Below are 26,055 nucleotides of genomic sequence, written 5' to 3' on the forward strand. Positions count from 1 at the left end.
TTTAGTTTTTCAAGACAGTTTGGAACATCCTCTCTTGTCTCTTCAAATTGGGCCAGTTCTTCAGCCTCCGAGCTTGAGAAGCTCAGTTCCAGGGTACGTGGTCACTATCCTCCACCTTGAAGACAGATTTTTAAAAACTCATTCAGCTTCTCTGCAATCTCCTTATCCTCCTTAATAATTCTTTTCATGCCCTCATCATCGAAGGGTCCAACATGCCCTCATCATCGAAGGTGTTTTTTCCCTGATATATATTTTTAAAGTTTTTGTTATTCTGCTTGGTACTTCTAGCTATATGTTCCTCAGAGGTGGGTATATTTCTTTTATTTTCCTCTTTTTCTTTTTCTTTTTCCCCCTTTTTTTGCATCCCTTATTGTCTCCTTGCATTTCTTTTGCCAGAGTTTGTGTTCCTTCCTGATCTCTGTAGGGTTCCATGGTCACTCAAAACTAGGTCTCCTACCCCTGTGCAGTAAGCCACGGAAGACTCTTTAGCTCCTTTTAGGCGCACGCTGGCCCTTTAAGGCATAGAGATATCAGAGCCGTAAAGAGTGTCTATAGTACCAGTAGTAGAGCACCTCCCTCCTCAGTTCCTTCTTGTCTGCTGCTCATACTGTATCAAGGAATCTGCTCCTGTTGCTTGGGATCCTGTGAGAAAAATAGAGACTGTTTTTTCTGATTGATTTTTGGATTTGACTTTGGACTGTTCTTTCTGACTACTTCTACTTGAACACAAGAACAGCCCTGCTGGATCAGGCCCAAGGCCCATCTATTCCAGTATCCTGTTTCACACCTGGCCCACCAGATGCTGCTGGAAGACTACGGCAGGAGTTGAGGGCATGCCCTCTCTCCTGCTGTTACTCCCCTGGAACTGGTATTCAGAGGCACCCTGCCTCTGAGACTGGAAGTGGCCTGAAGCCCTCCGACTAGTAGCCATTGATAGACGTCTCCTTCATGAAGTTATCCAAACCACTCTTAAAGCCATCCAAACTAGTAGCCAACACCACATCTTGTGGCAGAGAATTCCACAAATTGATTATGCATTGTGTGAAAAAGTACTTGTTTATTGGACCTAAAATTCTTGGCAACCAATTTCATGGGATGACCCCTGGTTCTAGTGTTGTGTGTGAGAGAGAAGAATTTCTCCCTATCTACTTTCTCCACACCATGCATGATTGTATAGACCTCTATCATGTCTCCCCGCTTTTTTCTAAGCTTAATAGCCGCAGGTGTTGTAGCCTTGCCTCATAAGGAAGGTACTCTAGGCCTCTGGTCATCTTGGTTGCCCTCCTCTGCACCTTTTCCACTTCTACAACGTCCTTATTTAGATGTGGTGACCAGAATTGTACGCAGTACTCCAGGTGTGGCCACACCATAGTTTTTAATAAGGGCATTATATTATTAGCAGTTTTATTTTCAATCCCCTTCCTAATGATTCATAGCATGGAATTGGCCTTTTTCACAGCTGCCGCACATTGAGTCGACACTTTCAACAAGCTGTCTACCATGACCCCAAGATCCCTCTCCTGGTCAGTCACTGACAGCTGAGATCCCATCAATGTATACTTTAAGTTGGTATTTTTCGTTCCAATGTGCGTCACTTGACACTTGGCAACATTGAACCGCATTTGCCATTTTGTCGTCCGCTCACCCAGTTAGCAGAGATCCTTTTGGAGCGCCTCACAATCTGTTTTGGATTTCACTACCCTAAATAGTTTGGTATCATCTGCAAATTTGGCCACCTTGCTGCTTACCCCAACTTCTAGATCATTTCTGAATAAATTAAAGAGCAGTGGTCCCAGTACAGAGGTTTGTGGTACCCCACTTTCTTACTTCCCTTCATTGGGAAAAGGGTCGATATATTCCTACCGTCTGTTTCCTGTCCTTCAACCAGTCACCAATCCACACATGGACCTGTCCCCTTATCTCATGACTACTAAGTTTACTCAAGAGCCTATTGTCAGAAAGCTGTTTACATGTACTTGTCCCCTTATCCCTTGACTGCTAGGTTTTCTCAAGAGTCTTTGATGAGGAACTTTTGTTGAAAGCTTTTTGCAAGTCCAGGTATACTATGTCCACAGGATCACCTTGATCCACACACTTGTTGAAACTCTCAAAGAACTCCAAAAGGTTGGTGAGGCAAGATTTCTCTTTGCAGAAGCCATGCTGGTTCTCCCCCAGCAGGGCCTGTTCTTCTATGAGCTTTACAGTTTTATCCTTGAGGATGCTTTCCATAAATTTGCCTGGAACGGACATTAAACTAACCGATCTGTAATTTCCCAGATCACCCCAGGATCCTTTTTTGAAAATCGGTGTTACATTTAGTACTTTCCAGTCCTCCAGTACAGAGCCTGATTGTAGGAATAAGTTATATATTTTAGCAAGGAGGTCGGCAATTTCACATTTGAGTTCTTTGAGGACTTCTCGATGGATCCCATCTGGCCCTGGCAACTTGCTGGTTTTCAGTTTTTCCAGACCGTTTAGAACATCATCTCTTGTCACTTCTATCTGACTCAGTTCTTTAGCCTCCGTCCCCGAAAAGCCTGCTTCAGGAACAGGTATATGCTCAGTATCCTATGCCGTGGAGACAGATACAAAGAACTCAGTTAGCTTCTCTGAAACCTCCATGTCCTCCTTCATAACCCCTGTCACTTCCTCGTCGTCTTATGGTCCAACTGCCTCCCTGGCAGGCTTCCTGCTTCTGATGTATTTAAAGAAGTTATTATTTCCCTTTATTCTTCCTTAAATTCTCTTTTTACCTCTCTTATCGTCACTTTGCATTTATTTTGCCATGGTTTGTATTGCTTTGCTCTCTGGAGTGTTGCTAATCCTTTGGAATTGACTCAGACTGTTTCTGGACTCGGCTTGTTTACCCCCTCTGCTTTGGTTTTGCCTTTGATTTTTGGACTGACCTTGGAGCATATTTTGGATTATGACGATGTCTAACCCAAAAAGCTTCAGGTGTTGCTCCACCTGTAAAGGCACAATGTCCTCTTCTGATGGGCCTCCTGACTACCTGATTTTCTGGGGGACTCACATAACACCAGGGCTTGCAAAGTGTGTCTTTCCTTTTAGAAGAAAACACGACTGAGTTGTGAACTTTGTTTGAAAGCTTCCCTGTATAAGAATATACTTTGACCGGGAACTCCAAGACCGTCTTTACCTCCTCATGTTGTGGTGCCTATTAGGTCAGTGCCCTTGACGTTGATCTCGGTGCCCACTCTGTCAACAGACTCTTTTTAAAAGCCATGGGGCAGAGGGTGCAAAAGACACAGACATAGGCATGAGCAGGAGCATTTGGTGTTGTTGGAGCCTTGCAAGAAGAAAGATTAAAAAATATGGTTTGTCAGAGTGGTTGGCCAAGGCTAAACCAAAGCTGCTTGGATCAACTTTGGCTCCGGGATCGACATCGAAGGCTTCATCCTCGGCGCCGGCAAAGACACCTTCTCCATCGCCCGCGCAACTGGGAGCGTCTTATTCACCTCTCCCAGCACAAGCCACTTGGGTGTCGAGGCCCGTCGGCAAGTTGGCTTTGGTGCCAGGATTCTCAACACCTGCATCTCTGGCTTTGAAGCGTTCAGTGGCGGTGGTGTTGGGGACTCAAGTGGCACTGTCGGAGCTGGTGCCGATGCCAATTCAATTTTTGTCGAAAGATTCTCATCACTTGTCACCAATCTGCTTGGCGCCAATGTCTAGCTCTCCTTTACCAGTTCCTAGAACTCCTACTGGTGGTCTATCCAGTTTAATCCTGCAATGTCCTTCAGCATTGCCCTTCAGGGAATGCTACCACTTTTCGGCTTCATGGTCCCAGTGAGGTCCTATGGATTACAGCAGCTCCCCGGGGGCCTTTGACTCACCTCACCTCAGGCACAGAGAATTTCCTAGTTCATGTGTTCTTTCTGGTTCCCTGGTTCTCCCTTATTATTTTGTGGAGTACAGACTTTGGAAGACAAGGCGCCTTTGGGAACCCATTCAGGGAATGTGTTTTTCCTAACCCATTTAAGGTGCCTTAAAATGACACAGATGAGACCATGGGGTGGCTGAAAAGGTCTGGGTTTACTGCCAAGACTTTTGCTCAATCCCAGCAGTCAACCTCATACCATCAAAGGTATTTGCCTTTGTTTAAGCAACAGTACCAACCTCGTCCCACACAAGGAAACGGTTCTTGCCAAAGGGGATCTAGACAATACTCCAGACACTCTTTCCATCAGCGCCAAAAGGATGAACACAAAGTGAAGGCCTAAGAATAACCTAAACAGCCCTTTTGAGGTTTCTGGCTTGGAAGTACACACGTGGACAAATGTGTTGGTACCCCTCCACGAAAAAAGAAGAACCCACAATTGTCTTTGAAATAACTTGAAACTTACAAAAGTAATTGGCACCCATCATTGTTTGCTCCACATTTAACAAAAATCAGACTTTGCTTTAGAGTTTTGATGCAACAGAATATTTCAAAAAATAACACAAATGAAAATGGCATGGACAAAAATGATGGGACCCTTAACCTAATATTTTGTTGCACAACCTTTAGAGGCAATCACTACAAACAAGCAATTCCTGTAGCTCTCAATGAGACTTCTGCACCTGTCAACAGGTAGTTGAGCAAACTGCTCATCTGTCCAAATGACATTCTCCCAGAAGCATTGTGGCTTGTCAATATGCATTTTAGCAAATTCCATTCTGGCCTTTTTATGACAAAACTGGAGCTTTTTGGCAAGTCACATCAGCTCTATGTCCACAGATGACGAAATGAAGCTCTTAAAGAAAAGAACACCATACCTACTGTGAAACATGGAGGAGGCTCAGTTATGTTTTGGGGCTGCTTTGCATTGTCTGGCACGGGGTGCCTTGAGTCTGTGCAGGGAACAATGAAATCTCAAGACTATCAAGATGTTCTGGAGCGAAACGTACTGCCCAGTGTCAGAAAGCTGTCTCAGTTGCAGGTCATGGATCCTCGAACAGGATAATGACCCAAAACACACAGCTAAAAGCACCCCAGAATGGCTATGGACAAAACATTGGACTATTCTGAAGTGGCCTTCTATGAGCCCTGATTTGAATACTATCGAATATCTATGGAAAGAACTGAAACATGCAGTCTGGAGAAGGCACCCTTCAAATCTTTTACACTTAAAGTCTTCCGGCCTGAAATTATCCTCTCTTTGAGTACATTTGGTGGCTATTGTAGCGCACTCGCCTGGACCTGTGGTTTCTTGGTTTAAACATCCGCTAGTGAAGCAGTTTTTGAGAGGATTGTCGCATTCTTTACCAGATGACACTGTCATGGTTCTGACCTGGGATTTGTCAGTGGTGTTGGCCGGCCTTTTGCGTCCACCCTTGAAGCCACTGGCTTCAATTGAACCTCGCCTACTTATGTGGAAAACAGCCTTTTTGGTCGCCATTACTTTGGCCAGAAGGGTGAGTGAACTTCGAGCACTTAGGTCCAATTTGCCTTACTTCCGATTTCATTGCGATAAAATGGTGCTCCATCCAGATGTTCAGCTTCTCCCTAAAGTTTTTCCCACTTTTCACCATTCCCACCCAATTAACTTACCTGTATTTTTTCAAGATCCATCGTCTTCTGCAGAGTGCAGGTTGCATCATCTAGATGTCAGATGGGCCCAGGCCTTCTATGTTCAAAGTTCAGCAGCATGGAGAAAGGCGCCTTCTCTGTTTGTTTCATAAGAAGAGTCTCATTGGGGTTTACAAGTTTCTTCACAGTCGTCCAGGTCTCTGCCATTGAACTCTGCTACACGTTGGCGCATAAACAGTTGCCAGGGACTATCAAGGCACACTCATCTAGGAATATGGCAGCATCAGTTTTTGACCATGCAGTTCTGTTAGAGATCATCTGTCAAGCTGCTACATGGGCATTGCCCCTCTCGTTCATACAACACTATGCTATTGATGTCAGGTCACGTAGAGATGCTACGTTTGGCAGAGCTGTCCTGCAGTCTATTTTCAATTGAATTGCAATAGTTGTTTCAAATAAATCCTGTTTTTCATATTCACCTGCGTCTATGGTCTATTCGTGTTCAGGTTCTTCCCTCCTCCTTGGGTGGCAGCTTGTTATGCACCCATGGGTGTAAGAGACCATGTCAAAGAACTACAGGTTGCTTACCTGTAACTTTGGTTCTTCTAGCGGCCATCTGTCCTTTTACACACCTTTCAATCCACTCTGCTGGGGTCTACTGAAGGTGGGCTGCATGACTGAGGGGATGAGAGGCACAGCCGCATATAATGACTGGGGGCGGGGTTCGTGCCAAAAGCAGGGAATTGAGTTTGTTGGGTTCCAACAGGGTCTCTGTGCAAGCACAAGACAGGTGACCACTAGAAGAACCAAAGTTACAGGTAAGCAACCTGTAGTTGTATGGAATTCTTTGGGTACAGCGTTGCTTTATTGGTCTAGATAAGTAAACTGCCCTGAGCCATTTTTGGAAGGATGGTATATAAATGAAATAAATCTGACTCACTGTTTTATAGTTAACTAATATGTCTTCCAACATGCTAGTTATGGAACATACTTTGATTTTGTATCTATTGATTTAGGTCACCAAGATATTTCAAAAAAAGAAGAATTCAGTCACGTACAGTTTTCGGCAGTCCTTTTCCCTCTATGGAATGCAGGTCCTCCTTTTTGAAAATCAATGTAAGTCTGTTTTTAGCCCATCATATGGTTTTATGAATTGAGGAGAATGTGTTGCCTATGTAATGCATAAGTATAGCTATACTATGATGGAAGTAGTGATAGCTTGAATCGATGAGTGCTGCTGCAACATCCATCTGCTATTTTCTTGTCACTATGGCTGAATGACTTTATTCCCTTCTAGACTAGCTCTATGTGAACCATGGAAATTTTATATGAATTGAAAATGTGATAAACTAGGACACTGTACCTGCTAGACTGGTGGCTGACTGATTGTGTTTCCAGAAGTGTATGCCTGTAGTTCTAGCCTATAGTGACCTTTTTCATAGGTTAAGTCATGCTATATTAAAAACAAGGTCACCTCTGAATGCAGCAGGAAGGAAAGTAATTGAAATATATGTAGGTAAAGATTCCTGAGCATCCTGCCACCTTCTCCAACGGGCTAGATTATTTTAGTGTCCAAGTTGTGCAGTATCAAAGCTTTGCATGCAATCAGTACAAATGCGTGCAAAGTTCTGAAAAAACAGCCTGCTGCTGCCTCCTTTTCCCCCCTACCCCAGGGTCCTTCAGAACTTGACAATGGAAAGTGGCAGTGGCACTTGTTCTATGCTACTTCCCCCACTATCAGCCCCTCTGCTTCAAGGCAAAGTCAAGTTCTGTAACATACTGGTTGACATCATGATTAACGAATCATGTGTATATGGAGGGACTGATAGGTGGGAGCCCTTGCACAATCCCTGCATTCCTCAAGTGTGTATTTTATTGTGCAAGAACCATTAGAGTTTGGAGCACTCCTGACACTCTGGAAGCAATCTATAAGATCGGAAACACATTGCTGACCCTCAGATCCATGTTTCAAATCTTGCAGCATGCAGGGTGCTCTAACCCTAACCGGCTTGTGTTACCTTGTGGTAGAGAAGTTGTGTTATCTTGGGGAAATAAGGTATCTTACCTTAGGGCAGAGAAGTAAATGCTAAGACTGTGCATGGTGACTAGGGATGTGGAAACAGGACTGAACACCCTCCAACTGTTTGTGGGGTTCGTGGACATTTTTTTAAAAAATTCCCCTTCAGGGGAATTGGGGGGGGGGTCCACGGAGGTTCCCCCTCTCTTCCACCTCCCCAATCCCCCCTGGGTCACACAGAGGCCAATTGCATAGGCGCGGTGGCATCCAAAATGGCCACCGCTCCAGAGGGATAATGCCCGAACGAGCCAAAGAGCTGGCCGAACAGCTGGTGTGGGCATGAAGGGAGGCCCGTGGGGGAGGGGGAACCTCCACGGACACCCCTCTGCCCGACTCCGCCTCCAACAACTCCCCCAAAGGGGGTAAGTAATGTTTGTTTGTTTGTTTGTTTGTGTTCACGGATCCCCCCCAACTGAACCGAACTCGGTGGGTTCGAGGGGTTGCCAGACCGAACTGACCTGGTCCAATTCGGGTCCAATCCGGACTCAAACCGAACCGGACCAGCCGGTTCCGTGCACCCCCCTAATGGTAATTCGTATTCAGGTTTCTAATTTTTTCAAGGTTTTTAAAAAATAAATTAAATAACTGCTGAAGTTACTTTACCCTTATTCTGACTGTGCAGGACTCTTTTTGTGCTTTGGTGTAACACATTTATGCATCCTCTACCACTTACTGTGTGTAATATCCGGTGTCACTTCATATGGAGCTGAAACTGAGCATTGCTTCAGGGAGGCTCGAGGTGGTAAGGATTTAGGTGGTAACTGACAGTTTCTACAAAGTTGTGAATCTGCTTGGTGAGCACAGCTATGGGATTGTAGGTTCTTATCTGAAAAGTAAGTGTATAGACTTTTAATAATCACACTGCTATAGAACATCTTGATGCTGCTGTGTGGGGTTGAACTTAAACAATCCAGTTCTTTGAATTTTCAAAGACCCCACTCGGTATGTAATTGAAACCTAATGATCTTTAAGGGGGTCCATGGCCCCTCTTAGTTTGGGTTGTACGCATGCACAGAAGCCCTTGCAGAAGAATAACAAGCTGATCGAGGTGCTCTCAAGCCCGCCGCCTCACACGTGTGGCATCATGGTTAAATTTGGTGGGAGAGAGCCTTTTCCCTCAGTTCCTTCATGTCTGCCACACTAGCTGCTTCAGGAAGGTTTGCTCCTCACTTCTGTGGAGAAAACATAATTTTTTGTTAATCTTTTTCTGGCTTTTTGACACTATGGACTGTTTTTTGACTATGTCTTTGGACTTCGCTTTGGCTCCATCTCCCCATGCTTTTCTGGCTTTGACCACAGTCGATTTACTTCAGCTTCTCTTTTGTCAGCCATTTCTCAGTATCTCTAATGGACTTTTACAAAAATATTTAAGAGGTGTACTTACCCTCTTCTGACAAGCATAAACAATGTTTAATTTGTTTAGTGGAAAACCACAATGTTCACGCTTGTAAAATTTGTCTGTCTTTCTCCAAGCAAATGAGAAAAAGTAAAGGTAGTAGGGCAATCCCGCTGGATGTTATCTGTCAAGTGGTAACGTTGGCGACTCCACATTCTTCTATGCGGCACTATGCTTAGGATGTGCGCTCTCATAAGGATGCAGGCTTTGGCACAGCTGTCCTTCAATCACTCTTCCCCTGAATACCCACCTCTAGGTAAGAAATGCACAGGGTGCAGCTTGCTATGAACCCATTCGTGTAAAGCACAGAGACTACTTTGAAGCACATCAGGTTGCTTACCTGTAACTTGGGTTCTTCTAGGTCATCTGTACTCTTACACTTCTACCCATCCTGCCCTCTAAAGTTTCATAGGTTGACATCCTCAAAGACCGAACAGGGGAACACACGGACATGTGCACATCACCAGAGGGGAGGGGCTACCACCCAAATAGGCTAGAGAGAAATGAGCTTGGAGAAATTCCAAGGTCTCTGCGCAGGCGCGAAGCCCGTTCGTGTAAGAGCACTGATGACCACTAGAAGAACCCAAGTTAAGGATAATCAACCTGGTGCTGTGCAAGATTGCCCTTCCAGGTCTTTGGAATCTCTCATGAGGTCCACCACAAATACACCTTTGAGATTGACCTTTTAAAGGCTTTTCTCTTTTAGGCCTGGACACTGATGAGTTCTAGTGGCTGTCCTCCCCAAAGACTCAGGTCACACGCTTGCCGTGCCTATCTCTCCCATTAAGAGACCTGCAGCCCATGATACTCCTCAGGTCATTATGGAACATCAGCCTATCACCTTTCCACCAGACCAGGCAGTTACACATCCTTCTTGGCCAACTCCTGCGAAATTTCCTGACGTGCATGATCTTACTTCTCGACATGGCCAAAGCCCTCAACATGGCCAAAGCCCTAGGACTGGAAAGAAAGGCACCTGTACAAGAAGTTGCTGATCCATTCTACAACTTTATGTCTAGCTCTTCCTCTTCGCATCCAACATTGCTCCCAGTGTTACTAGTTCTAGCTAACTTGGCCAAGGTTGTCTAGGATGCCCCATCAACTTCTACCGCCACTTCTATGTGCTTTGAAAGTCTCTATAGTATTAAGGAGGATTCCTGCCTATTCTTGTTTAAACATCCCCCCCCCAAAAAAAAAAAAAATTCTGGTTGTTGACTGTGCCGTGAGCAGGAAACTGGAGAAATCACACTCTGTCCCAAGACATAAGCAGGGAAGGAAGCTCGATGGCATAGACAGGAAATTCTACTCTTCTTCCTGGCTAGCCATCAAAATTGCCAGCTACATAGTCTGTATGGCTACATATAACTTCTCTATTTGGGATTCTCTGAAACAAGATCTGATGTTCCCAATACCTTCAGGGACAAATCTAAAGCTGCCCTTGTTAAATCTGCTGAAATTACCAAACATCATCTTAGTGTGGCCACACACCTCACTGAGACTGAGTCCTGTGCTCTTGTTGGTGCTATCTTGATATCTCATCATGCTTGTCTAAGATCAACATTCCTCCAACAAGTCATAAAAGGAAAAAAAAATTGGAAATGTATCTTTCGCAGGTGAAGACCTTTTCAGTAATTTGACTGACAAAACTATGGAGAAAATGAAAAAATCCTGTTATGCGGCTAAAACATTCTCATCTCAACAGCCGTACTCCCAGTGCTACAGGCCTTACAACAAGTATAAATTTCAGTTCAGGTTTTGAGATAAGAAGGAATACAAAAAGCCTTTTCAATACAACCCTAAACATTCCTACCAGCCTAGACAAAAGCAACATCAGAGAGCTAAGAATCCGGATTTGATCAAACAATCTGTTTGATCGTTGTCACCTGGAGGTGCCTCAACTATCAACCCTTTCCATCCATCTGGCCTCCTTTTTGGAAACGTGGCATCATTACATTGGGTGCATGGGTGTTGAGCATAATTACCATTGTTCTTGCCATAGAATTTTCCATCCTCCCTACCATTACAGGGATCAAATACACCCACCCAGCTCCTGCTCTCCAAGGGTTCTCTTGCTGCTCCACAAAGGAGCCATAGAATCTTATCTGATGGGAGGACATGCGGTAAGGTTTTTACTTACTATATTTCCAGGGCCTCAAGTGAGACAGAGGCCCTTGTCCTATCTTGGACTTGAGATTTCTACATAACATCCTTTCTCTCCTAATACAAGACAAATGGTTCATAACCCTGGACCTGAAGGATGCTTATTTTCAAATTGAAATACTGGCACCACACAGAAAGTACCTTGGTTTTACTCTGGACACTCAAGCCTTTCAATTCAAGTACCTCCCTTTCAGTGTCACAGCTCCCAGGGTTTTCACCAAGTGCATGAGTGCCATCATAGCTCACTTGTGAACCCAGAGGTGGGTGTCAGTCTACCTTTAACTAGACGATTGACTTGTCACATAAGAGAACAAGGACTCCTTACTCTTGCAACTCCATTACACTCTGGATCTTCTAGCTTGTCTGGGAATCGAAGTAAACTGGTTGAAATCCAACCTGACCGCCCAGCGCCAAATACATTTCATTGGTACTCTTCTAGATTTGGATACAAGAAAAGCATACTTTCCGGAAAGCAGAAGCTCTCCATCCCAAACCTGATCTCCTCTTGCCTCATCAACCCTCTCCAGAGAGCTTGTACAGTACAGAGACTCCTGGGCCATATGGCTCTTGAACCACTGTCCCATATGCTCGCCTTCACATGAACACTCCAACTCTAGTTTCTGTTGGCGTTCAAACCGTACACTGACAGCCAGAATATGTGGCTTTCCCTTCCACCTCCAGTTCTAAAATCTCTCAGTTGGTGGATGGAACCGGCCTGTCTTTCCTCCTGCATGCCCCTCTGAAGGGCTGGGGGGACCATTGTTGGGGGTACCACACTCAGGGTCTATGGACCCCTCAACAGTGCTCTCTCCACTTAAACCTCGTGGAACTCCTGGCAGCCTTTCATGCCCTAAAGTCATTCTTTTCTCTGTTGAAAAACAAAATAGTTCAACAACTTTTCAACAATACAATGACAATAGCCTACATAAATCACCAGGGAGAGACTTCCTCCCCTCCTTTTTTTTTTTCACCAGCCTCTCATCTATGGGACCATGTCCACCTGGTGGCCTTACATATCAAAGTCACGGACAATGCTCTAGCAGACACCGTCAGCAGGGACTTCAATCAATCCCTGCCACATGATTGGGAATTGAATACTCCTGCTTTCCAAATATTCCAGCTTTGGAGAGCTCCTACAATAGACCTTTTTGCCTCCAAACACAACAAAAAGTGTGACCTGTATTGCTCCAGGGCTGCTGTGGTAGACAAAGCTCTGTGGAAACGCATTTCAACTACCTTGGACGGAATACTTTTTTTTACCTCTTCCCTGTTTTCCCCCTTCTTCCCAGAATCCTCACCAAAATCTTACAAGAGGGGATGCAATGGATCCTTGTCAACCCATGGTGCCCCCTTCAGCTCTGATTCACTATTCTCTTTCACTTATCCACCAATGTCTAAAACCAAAGTCTTCCCCTGCCTATCTTATTGCCATCACAACAGCCAGGAGAGTCAGCATGCTCACTGCCTTATGTACTGATTCGCATTATACAAATTTTTTTCCAGATAAAGTTGTCCTTAAACTGGATCCTTCATTCAAGCCCAAAATAATCTCTGATTTTTATCTAAATCAATACATCATTTTACCTACATTCTTCTTGAATCCTTGGACCTTCCTTGAAAAATCCACACACTCTCTTGAGGTCGGAAGGGCTCTGTCCTACTGCTTGGACAGAGTAAATCCATTGCAGAAATCAAATAGGCTCTTCATCTCCTACAAAGGCAAACATAAAGTCTACCGATCTCTAGACAACATTTGCCACACTGGCTTCTTGAACCCATTTTCATTTGCAATAACCAACAAGGAGTTAAACCCCACTCTTGGTTCAAAGTGCACTCTACAAGGGCCATAGCCACTTCAGCGGCACACATGTACAGTGTTAGTATGCAGGGCATCTGCAAAGTTGCCACCTGGTCCTCTGATCAACCCTTTGTCAAGCACTATGCATTGGACATTTGTTGGGCAGCCGAGGCCAACCTTTTTTGGGTGGTGCTTTTGAAAGGTTATGTAACTGTACCCTAGTACCCACCTCCACCTTGCTGAGCTTGCTGATTACCCAAGTTGTGAGGGACCATGGATCCCCTTAAAGATAAACAGGTTGCTTACTTGTAACGGGTGATTTTTAGGAGGATCCATAGTCACTCACAACACCCGCTCGACCTAGCCCACTTCTAGGATGATTTTTTTTTTTTTTTAAGAAAGTGGCTGGGGGTGGGAGGGAGAAAGACGAACAAAGAACCACCACCATCAAAGTACTTACCTGACTCAACTTCACCTCTCCATCTTTGCTCTATGCAATGTCCACTCAGGAACTGAAGGAATTTCAGTTTTCTCTCCCACTGAATTTGATGACGATGACACCATGCGCGCAAGATGGCGGGCTTGAGAGCACCTTGAGGAGCTTGTTATTCTTCTGTTAGGGCTTCTGCACATGCACACAGCCCAGGTTGTGAGTGATCATGGATCCCCCTAAAGACCTCCTGTTACAGGTAAGCAACCTGTTTTTTATATTTCTGAAACTCTGTTGTGTTATTTTATTTAAGGTGTTTAAAATATCGTGGTCCTATCACTTACTGTACAGACCTTTAAAAATAAAATATATGATACATTTTTGATCAGGCCTGCTCAACTTAGCCCCTCTCCCCCAGCTATTTTTGAACCTCAGCTCCCGTAATCCACAGCCACAGTGGTCAAAAGCCAGAGATTATGGGAGTTGTAGGCCAACATCTGCAGGAGGGCCGGAGTTGAGCAGCCCTGGTCTTGATCCATAGAAAATTGTGGCTACATTGGGATTAGAATTACACCCAGTATGTCTTAACAACAACAAAAATTAAGTTGTTTCTGGAGGCTAGAGTTCAGAATGTGTGCACATATGGGAAATTTGGGGGGAACAGAGGAGTTTAGTCCAACACAGTCTGTGACACTCAAAGTGTTCAAGGTTCTTACCCCATCAGCAGTTTTCTTATGTAATGTGGATATATTATTTTAGCTGAAGGTGGCAATCTGCAAACAACCCATCCAGCATATCTGCATGTTGCAGCTGCCAGATTCAAATTGTTCTCAAGGAAGGGAATTCACAAACCTCCTGAGGATTGTGTCAATTAAAGCAAAGGCAGCAAAACCATTCAGTTTGGAAGTTGCCGCCGTGATGGAAATGATTGGCATTGCAAAGTGGATAATAAGGGTAAATATATTTTGGGGATCAGTTAATTCTAGGAAAGGAAATAAAGTATTTATCTTCAGCACATTCGTAGGTCATGAGGGAAAAACAAAATAGATAGTTCCACATATTCTAGAACAAGCCTTCATTTTAAAGACAGTTTCTTTTCACTAGAGACGAAGTAACAATGAAAATGTATTTACTTATTGCATTCTGCATTCCAAATCTCACCTTCTAAAAGTCTTCTAAACTTTTTACTTATTTCTTCCTAAAATTTGACTACACAAATATTTAAGTATCCAGCTGTATAGATACTGCTTTTGTTTTAACTATGCATTGCTTTCCATTCTGTTTATGCAAAAGAAATTAAAAAATCAAATTTTATTATTTTATTTTATTATGGATGGTTTTTTAAAATAAGGTTTTTAGATCTTTGTGGCCTTACTGAAACACATGAGAAATAGTGTTTCCTATATTTCTCAGTATGGTTGGCTGAAGATATAGGTGATAAGAATATTGTTAGGGATACTATCATTTTTCTTAATGTTAAGGAATGATATTCCTTAATTATTGTGTACATTCCAGTATGTATAATTCCAGTATGTATAAAACCCGATATTTCAGTATGTATGTTCATATCCACTATATAGAATAAAGCATGCACATGGGGGTTTTCAGTTCTCCTTTGTGATCATAGTCCCCCAACAGCCCCAACCCAAAGATGAGGGCCTTCCAGACTTAGCACCCCTTGAGCTGCAGGGGACTCTCTCTGAAATTGGGTGCACACAGAGATCCATGTGCTTTGCCCTTACACCTCTCTGGATCCTGACCATATTATTTGAATATAATCTGCAGAATTGTTAGTTAATTTTTTTTGTCTGTCTAGTTTTATGACTATTTCATGCAGGTGTTTTGTAGGGATGTGTGAATCAATTTGGGTGCAAATCGATTTGTACCCATATCTAGCTGATTCGGGTGATTTGGAGACAGAACAAAAATTGCTCCTGTGATCCGTTGGCTAGATTCAGGTCCAAATTGAATCACGCCAGATTAAAATGAAATGAAAGTGTTCAATGAATCCTCATAGGGATTCATTATGAGGAGAAGTTATTATACACCAAAGAATCCAAACACTTGAAAAATATTGACAGCACATTTTGCTACATAACTCCACTTCTACAAGGGCTAGAGTTTAGCTTCTTCTTTTTTTTTAATGAAAGCTGGGGATCTGTGTTAGGGTTAGGATAGAGTGACTTCAAATCCCCATTATCTGCTATGTTGGTAATATACAAAATGAGTAAAAAATAACATAAAATCATTAAAAATAAACCAAGTGTCCCATTGCCTTGAAATTTGGGTGGTAGATGGCACCAGTGGGGACCTACCCACCACACAAACTTGGTGACCCTAGGACCTTGATAAGTGATCCAAATTGATCTGAATTGAATCAGATCAAATCCAAATTGAATCTGGGGTGATACGGGGGGACAGATTTGGACACAAAACAAATCATGGATGATTTGATTTGGGCGCAAATCAAATTAAAAAAATTGATCCCCCTAGTGTTTTGTAGAGATAATGTCCCTCTCTCAGTCTCTGTATTCCCAGATAGGTGAATTGGCCAAAGTCTGTTTGTATTGGGATTTGCTATTGTTGGGGAGAGGGCTTGGTCGTTTATCTTTGTACTGTACAAACAAAAAGTATTTGAAGTAGTTTTAGAGCATGTTCAAAGTGAGAAGTCAGGAAATACTCAGTTGGTGCTGCTTGAATGACTGGCATGTAGAGATTCGTTGCCTGGCAACTAGAAATGTATACTCCTTTGTATTATGTTTTATTCATTCAATTTCTATACTGCCCTTCCAAAAATGGCTCAGAGCGATTTACACAGAGAAATAATAAATAAATAAGATGGATCCCTGTCCCTAAAGGGCTCACAATCTAAAAAGAAACATAAGATATACATCAGCAACAGTCACTGGAAGTACTGTGCTGGGGGTGGATAGGGCCAGTTACTCTCTTCCTGCTAAATAAAGAGAATCACCACATTAAGAGGTGCCTCTTTGCCAAGTTAGTGGGGTTTAAGCAAGAGGCTTTGTTCCCAAGTTAGCAAGGGGTTTTGTTCCTTTGAAAATATTAAATAATACTTAGCATTTGTGTAGTGCTTTTTCAGTATACAAAGTGTTTCACGTGTATTATATTGTAAAATCCTATAACACACCCTGTAATAGTAAGTAAGTATTATTTTCTCCTTATTGCTGCTAGGGAACTGAGATTGCAAGGGGTGGCTTGCCTAAGGCCAGCTAGTGAATTTATGGTAGAGATGAGATTCAAACCAGAGAAGTTTTTATTTGTAGATTCGGCTCTTAGCCACGTCACTTCACCAGCTCTGTTTAATAATGGTTATGAACATTTCGATGTACAGTATAAGGTCTCTGGACCTTTAAAAAAATCTTAGTATTTATCCTGGTGACCTTCTCCTGATCACATAGTTAATGGAAATTTCACTTTGTGATTTATTATGAAAATGAATCCTTTGGCTGGCTTCTGGGCAGACCCCAATATATAGCCCATAAATAGCCTGGAGAGAGTTCTCTTTCAGGTCTGTTGCCAGAGTCCTGCCCTTCAGCCCTGTTGATTGACTGGGACAGGGTCTGACACTGCTGTGTGGCCAGAAACAAAATTCCAAGCCACATGAGCAGCACCATCTTGATTCTTATCTAGCCACCATGGACCCAGAAGACCCCACTGGGCAGTTGGACGGCCACTGCAGAAAATAACTTCTGCACGGGCATAAATTCATGCCCCTCTTTGTGGGTACTGAATATCTACACATTTTTACTTAAATAGCAGATACCTACTGGTTGTTTGACACTTGTTTTGCCAGAAGTTCAGCAGCTAACACTCAAGAATCAAATGCAGAAGACCTGATGTGTAAAAACCTCTTCACCAACACTGGGTTTTAATTAAATGTTTTAACAATCATTCTCATTACCTCAATCCTTGATACAGATATATAGGATAAACAACGCTGATTTAATGTATGAAACAACAGATGACATTCAAACTCTTCGTGCTGTTAGAGGAAGCAAATACTTTGAATTTGCAAATATACTTTTTGTAGTTAAATACGGAGAGTAAAATTGGGACCATTAGAAATACTTTTCTCATTTTCAGACAGATTTAAATAGCTGCTAGCTTTTGTATTTTCAAAGAGGAAGTGGTCATTGCTTCATTGTTACACTGTGTCTTGATGCAACCTGTGTTCTTCTGTTTAAATTCAAACTAATCATATTAGCCACAAATAACTTCCTTGATTGCATCTTGAGACTGTAGCATTTTGTACCTCAGTAACACTTTTCATTGTGTTTTATCTTCCCCTATATTAGCAGCATCTTTCCTCTTTTCCTCTTTTTTGTTCGCTTAACATTGATCATGAAGAAAATATCCATGAAACTCTCAACCTAGCTCGCTGTATTGTGATTTGTTGTTTTTGTTGATCCTGTCTGAATTCTTTATAAAGATCCCCATTGCAAACTGATTAGGATGGAGAAAACAAATCTGCCCACCATTAATTATCATTGGATTTGAACTTATTACAAAGCTTTACATTTGCTTTCCGAATGATTTTGGTTGGAAACACCCTGAGACAAAATTACACATTTAATTAGCAACATTCAGAGCTTTAGTCATTGCTAGTCCTATTTAAATTAGGGATGTGCAGAACCGGTTTGCTTGCGAACCAGACTGCCACAAACCAAGCCAGTTCGATCGTGAACTGCTAACTGAGCAAAGAGGCACCTTTTTAAAAGTGGTGATTCTCTTTATTGAGCACTGTCTCTATCCATCCTCAGCACGGCATCCCTCCAGTGGCTGTTGCTGGTGTCTAATCTTATGTTTCTTTTTTTGATTGCGAGCCCTTTGTGGACAGGGAGCCATTTTATTTATTTATTTGGAACTTGTTAGCCATGACTAAGTTGTCTTATTGATTTCAGTGGTGCTTAGTCATCACTAACTAGTCAGGGTGTTGCCTAGTTTGTGTTCCATTTATAGTTTCTATAATAATTTAAGATTGATTGTATGAAGCTTAACATTCCTTTATGGGAAGAGAGCTGGTCTTGTGGTAGCAAGCATGACTTGTCCCCTTAAGCTAAGCAGGATCCGCCCTGGTTGCATACGAAAGGGAGACTAGAAGTGTGAGCACTGTAAGATATTCCCCTTAGGGGATGGAGCCGCTCTGGGAAGAGCATCTAGGCTCCAAGTTCCTTCCCTGGCAGCATCTCCAAGATAGGGCTGAGAGAGTTTCCTGCCTGCAACCTTGGAGAAGCCGCTGCCAGTCTGTGTAGACAATACTGAGCGAGATGGACCTATGGTCGGACTCAGTATATGGCAGCTTCCTATGTTCCTATGTTCCTGTGCATCTTGTAGAGCTAAACATATAATCTATATTCATTCTAATATCTGTCAATAAAACACTGGCCAATACCTAGGCTAACATTCAATGGATGCACCAGGTTTTTCCATTGAGTGATGGGGAAGGGGCAGTTTTGAGCAATCTCCCCTTCTCTGTGCAGCTGCTTGTGTTTCCCGAAATTATTTCCTTGAGGGTCCCCCAACTCTCTGTCACAGGTAGCTACAAGAGAAAGGGAAATTGTCTAAAATTGTCCCTCCTCCCTCATTCAAGGGGAAAACCCTGACACAATTCACATGAGGTTAATCTGTATGTCTGCCACTATGTGTTAACATTTATTGAACACTTTAAGGTTTTGTTTTATAGTAATCTCTGAATCATTATGTGAAGTTTTGCATGTAGGAAACAAAAGAAGCAGCATTCATGTTGAAATGGAAACCTGTAACTTATTGAAAAATGTTTGGAGATACAAATTGTGGGGGAAACTCTGAAATTGAATTCATGTAAATATTTCCTTTTACTAGATTATCCAAATGGCATACGGCTCACATCAGCTGTTCCAGGAGCAGATATAAAAGTTCTGATAAATTTCAATGCACCAAATCCTCAGGACAGAAAGAAATTTACTGATGATTTGAGGGAATCTATTGCAGAAGTGCAAGAAATGGAAAAGCACAGAATAGAGTGTAAGTACAAAGTTACATATGTAGAGTGTTTAAGAATTAATTGCTGTTGGCCTATGTATAAAACAAATTTATTTATAAAATTAAAACTGGTTTTGAGTAGTACATGATATAAAATTGAGGCTTGAGATCTGGAAAACCGGCATGTTTTGCTAGCTGCTGCTGTGATGTATTATTCTCTGGAAGTATATTATGTTTCAAGTAGGGGTGTGCAGAACCAGGTTCGATTTAACCAGTTCAAACTCGAACTGAACTGGCCTCAAAAAAGGAGATCCATCCGAGTTTGAACCGGACCGGGCCCGGTATAATATGGACCAGTATGACCTGGTTTAGGGGTTATATCTGTAAAGGGGAATCCGGTAAGGATACCCCTTTACAAGTGAAGGGAAACCCTGCCTTTAAAAGGTTTCTATGGGTGGCAGCCAGGGATGTAGTGGTGGCAGCTCCCATAAATCCTGCCAACACTCTTCCCCAGCAGTGTGGGCCTCAGATGTGCGAAGTACATTTGTGTGATCTTCACACATGCACACAGGCCATTTCCATGACCACGCTGCTAGGACGGGGAAGTGCCAGTGGAGTTTAGAGGAGCCGCTGCCATTAAGGTGGCCTCTTGCTGCTGCCCCGGCCAAAAGGGTTAGTACCCTTTTAAAGGCAGGGTTCCCCTTTGCTTGTAAAGGGGAAGCCTCACTGGATTTCACTTTATAAGCATAGCCCTCAACCTGGTTCGACCAAACAGACCAGCTCGTAGACCAGCAGTTCAGATCAAATTCGGTTCCGTGCACACCCCTAATTTCAAGATCAGCTGTGAACCCACTTATAGATTGTGCACATAATACACTTCTAATAACTACTTGTTGCTTCTCTAGGAAGGCCTGGCAGAAAAACCTTAACTCAGGGGAATAGCTAGGGGAGAGGGGGCCCATGTTCACCCCTCTCCTCGGCGGCCCCTCAGAGTGGGGGAGATAATGAAAAAAATAGAGAGGGGTGGAGCTGGGGAGCCCTCTGGAGCTTGGGGGCCAGGTTCTTTGAACCCATCTGCTCAATTATAGCTATGCCCCTCCATTAATTAATGAAATAACAAGCACAATTTGCTACCTGGTTACTGTTCTGTCTGAGCCTAGCACTGGTCAGGACTTTTAAGAAGCCATTCAGACTCATTCACAAAGATCTCTATTGCAAAAAAAACTAAACTCTTCTCTTCAGTGCCTCACATGGCCTGTCTCATCTTAAGACCTTCTGGACTTTCCTCTTAAAGAGGGAGAATTTTGTTTATTTTTTTAAGTATTTATAATCCTACATTTCTTACTGGCACATCCCAAAGCAGTTCATAATACAAAGATATTCCTAAAATAGCATCATAAAAATAACATTGCACAATAGTAAATACCATGTGATGATGTGGTATTGTCACTCATTGATAACCTATTGGGAGGTGATTGTGAATGCAGACCTTCTAGGCCCAATATTCCTAGGCAAACAAAGGTGGGGAAGGTTCACTAGCAATGTTTTGCTGAATTCAGATGCTTCATGTGCTTCTGAGTCATCTTTCTGAGTCCAAGAAGTACTGAACATTCCATGTCTCACTAACTGTTCCTGATGTGAAAGGAGAAGGAAGGGAAACATCATGGAACGAATGGCATTGCCCCTCTTCACACGGGGCTCACTGTCCTTGGACCCCTTCCATTCATGACAGAGCTGCTGCATTGCTACACCTTTGCAAACAGAGCATTCTTTATTGTCCAGTTGCCAACCTTTTAAAAGTGATTAAAAGCGCTGCATTTGAGGTTATCCAAGTTATTAATAAGTAAGCTGAAAGCATTCCATCATTTACTGGCCGAAGGTAAAGTGTGCCGTCAAGTCGATTTCGATTCCTGGCACCCACAGAACTCTGTGGTTTTCTTTGGTACAAGCTGAAAAATCCAAAAAAGAGAAATCATAAATCATAAAATGATATGATGACTCCTCATGGAGGCAGCTTTCCATCAGTTCAGATGTAAACTGTACAAATGCTTTGTTTTTCAGCTGAACTAGAAAAGCAGAAAGGTGTAGTGCGGCCCAGTATGTCTCAGTGTTCAAGTCTGAAAAAGGAGTCTGGCAATGGGACACTGAACCGAGCGTGCCTTGATGACAGCTATGCCACTGGGGAGGGGCTGAAAAGGAGTGCCCTGAGCAGCTCTCTTAGAGACCTCTCTGAAGCAGGTAGGTTTCTTCCTTGTTAGATGCATATGTGTTGAAGGAATACCTGTGAATATTAACATTTCAAAGCATAATATGGAAAATGTAAACATGTGATTGTCTTATAGTTTCTAGTGTGAGTTTTTTCTGTGTTTTCCTCTACTTTATTCAAAAATTCCATTTGAAAATATTAAACTGTTGTAGCTTTCTATATATACTTTTAAAGGAGAAAGAAGACAGAGGAAAATTGTAAGTTTGTGATAAACTAATGGTTAATAATGCTAGGTTTAATGCTAGGAGTAATCTGTCTAGTTTTGCTTCTTTTTTCCTTATTTTTTTCCTTATATTAATGTAACTAGGAAAAACCCATCAGAATCATTGTGTATTGGCTGCTTTCTGTGCATTATGTGCTTACGTGTATCCATGTAGTATATTGATGAATGAAATTGAGTGAAGCCCTGCTAAATTCTATCTAGAGAAACACAAAATCAGATGTAGTGTGTGACTGATGCTACTTTTATTGTATTCCTCACAATGTAGACTCTAGATCTTGCTGAAACTGTGGCTTATGTATACTGCTGTTGCCAGCATAGTAGGCCTGCGCATGTTCAGAAAATTTGGATTTGACCCAATCCAAATTTGGCAGTATCGGATTTGAATTCTATGGGCTCTGGCAATACCAGACTGGAATCCAAATCCCGACTTAAATTTGGATTCTTCCCCCCTCCCCCGCCATAGTGGTCAATGGAGAAATAAAAATAAATCACTGTTTGAAACTAGAGACTTGAAACTTGCCACATGTGTGGGGAAGGAGGTTAAGGTGGGGCCCCTGTAGTGAATTTGAAGAGAATTAGTCAATCCTCTGACTTTTGGTGAATTTTTGTATTTTTTCTTTTAAAAAATGGCTTAAAATAGCGAAATCTGGCTTTACAAGCCAGAACTTTACAAAAGCTTCTGAAACTGAAGATCCTCCTTGGATTCCACCAGCATTGGCAGGACTCTGTAATGTTTTTCAAATCTATGGGTCAGTCACCTGATTTTTGAAACTTTTCTTTAAAAATGGCTAAAGATGGTGAAAGCTGGCTTGTTTCAAGCCAGAACTTTACAAAAAATTCTGCATCTGAAGCCCTCCCTAGAACCATCATTCCACCCCCATGTGGAGGGGAAAAGACATTCCTTTGATTTTATATTATTTTTTTTTCTTCATTATTACAGGAAAAGGCAGACCTTTTAAAAGAGATTAAAAGGACTTCACACTTTCTAATCCCTTAAGATTAGAAAGAAGGGGAAGTGAGAAATTCTTTCTAATAACAGAAACTTTCAAAGTACTTTCACTTTTCTGACTGTGTCCTTCTGCAAGGGCAAGACAAAAACTAATATAAAATCAAAGGAATGTCCTTGTTCCTGCACATGGAGGTGGAATGATGGTCCTAGGGAGGGCTTCAGATGCTTGAAACAAGCCAGATTTCACCAAGCCAGATTTTAAGCCAATTTTTAAAAGAAAATTTCAAAAATTCACCAAAAATCAGGGGATTGACCCATAGATTTGAAAGAAAATGACAGAGTCCTGCCAATGTGGACTTCATGAGTGCCAGGTTTCAAAAATGTATGCCCATTCTGGAAACCTAAAAGAGTGGGCAAAAGGGCCATGCTGTTGCCTCTTTTCATGAAGGGCAGATTGCTCCACATGCTGGTGGAATGATGGTCCAACGGGATCTTTAGTTTCAGAAGTTTTTGTACATTTCTGGTTTGAAACAAGCCAGATTTCACCCATTTTTACCCATTTTTATAAAACTTTCAAAAGTTCACCAAAAATCGTGGGATTAACCAATTATCTTCAAATTCACTACAGGGGGCTCTGTCCTCCTTCCCCACATGTATGGCAAGTTTCAAGATTCTAGGGTGAAACCAATATTTCCCCATTCACCGCTGTTGGGGGAAATTCTATTCCATTTTAATGCCAAATTTCTGAAGTATTTCCAAAATTAATGTCAATATTTCAGAATTAATTCTGACTTTAATGATCTGATTTTTTAAAAATCAGATTGTATTTTACTGATTTTTACTGATTTGCGGCAATTTTGTATAAAATCCAAATTTTTGAATCTGAAATTGCACAGGGCTACAGCTTAGTGGTGGTGTGGGGGCTAATTTGGCAATGTAGTAAGTTTACCACTGCTGTTGGACTTAAAATTTGAACTCATCTGGGTTGTGAGGAAAGTAAACATATTGAACAGTATAGATGTTTGCACCTATTTTTGAAATGTATGCATTCCTAAGATTCAAGCACTACATTTCACCTATGTATGTATGCGTAGCTTAGACACATGGCCTCTGCTGTTTTGATTAGAAATCATTGCCTTGGTGTATTCTGAATATCAAGCAATTCGTTTCAGTCATGTATGCAGAGTGTTAAACATATTATTGGTTCCTGCAGTTGCTAGTAAGAACATAGGAAGCTGCCATTTACTGAGTCAGACCATAGGTCCATCTCACTCAGTATTGTATACACAGACTGGCAGCAGCTTCTCCAAGGTTGCAGGCAGGAATCTCTCTCAGCCCTATCCTGGAGAAGCCAGGGAAGGAACTTGGAACCCAGATGCTCTTTCTAGAGCGTCTCCATCCCTTGAGGTCAATATCTTACAGTGCTCACACTTCTGGTCTCCCTTTCATATGCAACCAGGGTGGACCCTGCTTAGGTAAGGGGACAAGTCATGCTTGCTACCACAAGACCAGCTCTCATGCTACTTACAAGACCAGTAGCACATGGCTCTTCCTGTAAGACCATGCTGAATTATAAAATTTACTGGTAGTAAATTTAAATTAAAAATTTAGTTCACCTTTATCATATTTCTTGTTAATTTCTGTATAAAATTAAGTATTGCAATCTTTTTTGAATATCATATGTTCCCTTTAATAACACCAGCTTGGGATTTACTACATCAGTGGAGGAGAGGCTTTATCTCGGTTACAATAAATAGAAAATTTGTAAATATGCAAAATTATGTGCACATGTTTATTGTGCATTTAAATATACATATACAACACAATTACAAGGGGGGGAAATACAATTTTTTTAAACCAAATGGGTTTACTTTGTGTTGAACAAGCCATAGTTCTTTATTCATTTGCGCTTCTTAAGACTTTAGACAATTCAGTGAACTCTTTTAATTGACTTGCCCGTTGCATGGGACAATACATAGTGCAACAATTCACTGGATTAACTCTTAGGCTTTTATTAAAACATGGCTCTTGGATGGGTTTTGGATGAGGCCTTGGTCCCATTATTTAGTTTCATGTAAGAATGGTTTCACTTTTTTGTTGTGTGTTTGTTTTTTCCCCATTGAGAACTGCAACATTCATTTTTAGAAATAGGAGTTTCACTAATGTACCTATTACTTTACATGATTCCCAATTAACACTTTTCATCTTTCTAGGAGCTTTGCATTCTCTTATTTCAGACATTGTCATATAGTTAAATTCATTTGGAGGATTCTTTACAGTAAACAAGATGAATTCTTCATTATCATGAAAACATTCACTATGTCAACAATACATACCTTCTGTTGGCATATTCATCTCTGACAGTTATTTCCGTAGTTGAATATAGGCATCAGGCTAAAGGGTTTAAGCAATGAATGTGTTAAACCCAGCTAAACTTAATTTTAATATTGTATCAGCTTATAATTGTGGAGGGTTTTGTTTGGGCTTGTGCAGTGCAATTAATTTTTAAAAATTACACACCTGCAGTCTTGCATTGATTCATAAAACAGATGATCTTTCTCAGTCATTGATATATTGCAAAAATGCAGCTTTAATAAGGGGTTGAAATGTAGGAAAGCATTCTAACAGAAAACATCATCCATGCAATTGTAAGTCAGAGAAGAATACCATGGAAATGGTGCATGATAATGATAAATAATTCAAAGATGATCTGAGAATTCAGTTCTGTGTTTTGACTGGATTCTATTCATAGAATGTCTCAGGGCAAAATGTGTGGATAATGGCTGTCATCCATACTAAGCTTCCACAGATTTTTTTCAGATCTTTTTGTTGAGCAAGGGGGAACATTGCCCCCTTCCAACTTCCCCCTACAGCCGCCTGTGCCTCCTGAAACAATCTTCCTGAGGGCTCCCCCAGTTCTCATGAACATAATTTCAGGAGGTACTAGCAGCAGCAAGATGAAAGTAGAAGTTGCTGGAAATTTCCCCTCCCTCCTCAGATAACGGAAAAACCTCACCAGTCTGTGGAACGTTGGTCTGGATATCAATCTGCATCTTTTAACAAAAAAGTGTTTGCATGTATATCCACAGGAATCTTGCCAAAAAGCCATTCCAAGAATGCCCAAGATTATATTGGAATCGACATTCTCTATAATGAGTTTCCAAAGTATTTGACTGATCCAACACCTTTATTTTCATGCTAAAAGAACAACAGAAATATTGAATAGTTAAAAGGCTCTATAGTATTG

General features: G+C 41.9%; 1 protein-coding gene across 14 annotated transcripts in view; it reads left to right on the forward strand.

The window, feature by feature from the left end:
• Positions 1-26,055, forward strand: part of IQSEC1 (IQ motif and Sec7 domain ArfGEF 1) — a 595,321-nt gene that overhangs the window by 551,015 nt on the left and 18,251 nt on the right. For all 14 annotated transcript variants that reach the window (XM_053303424.1, XM_053303427.1, XM_053303440.1 and 11 more), the window contains 3 exons: positions 6,544-6,643; positions 19,251-19,412; positions 21,432-21,608. In XM_053303424.1, the coding sequence (XP_053159399.1) occupies positions 6,544-6,643; positions 19,251-19,412; positions 21,432-21,608 (439 nt within the window). The remainder of the gene's footprint in view (positions 1-6,543; positions 6,644-19,250; positions 19,413-21,431; positions 21,609-26,055) is intronic.

The sequence above is a fragment of the Hemicordylus capensis genome, chromosome 2 (genome assembly GCF_027244095.1).
Source record: "Hemicordylus capensis ecotype Gifberg chromosome 2, rHemCap1.1.pri, whole genome shotgun sequence".
Classification (NCBI taxonomy): Eukaryota; Metazoa; Chordata; class Lepidosauria; order Squamata; family Cordylidae; genus Hemicordylus; species Hemicordylus capensis.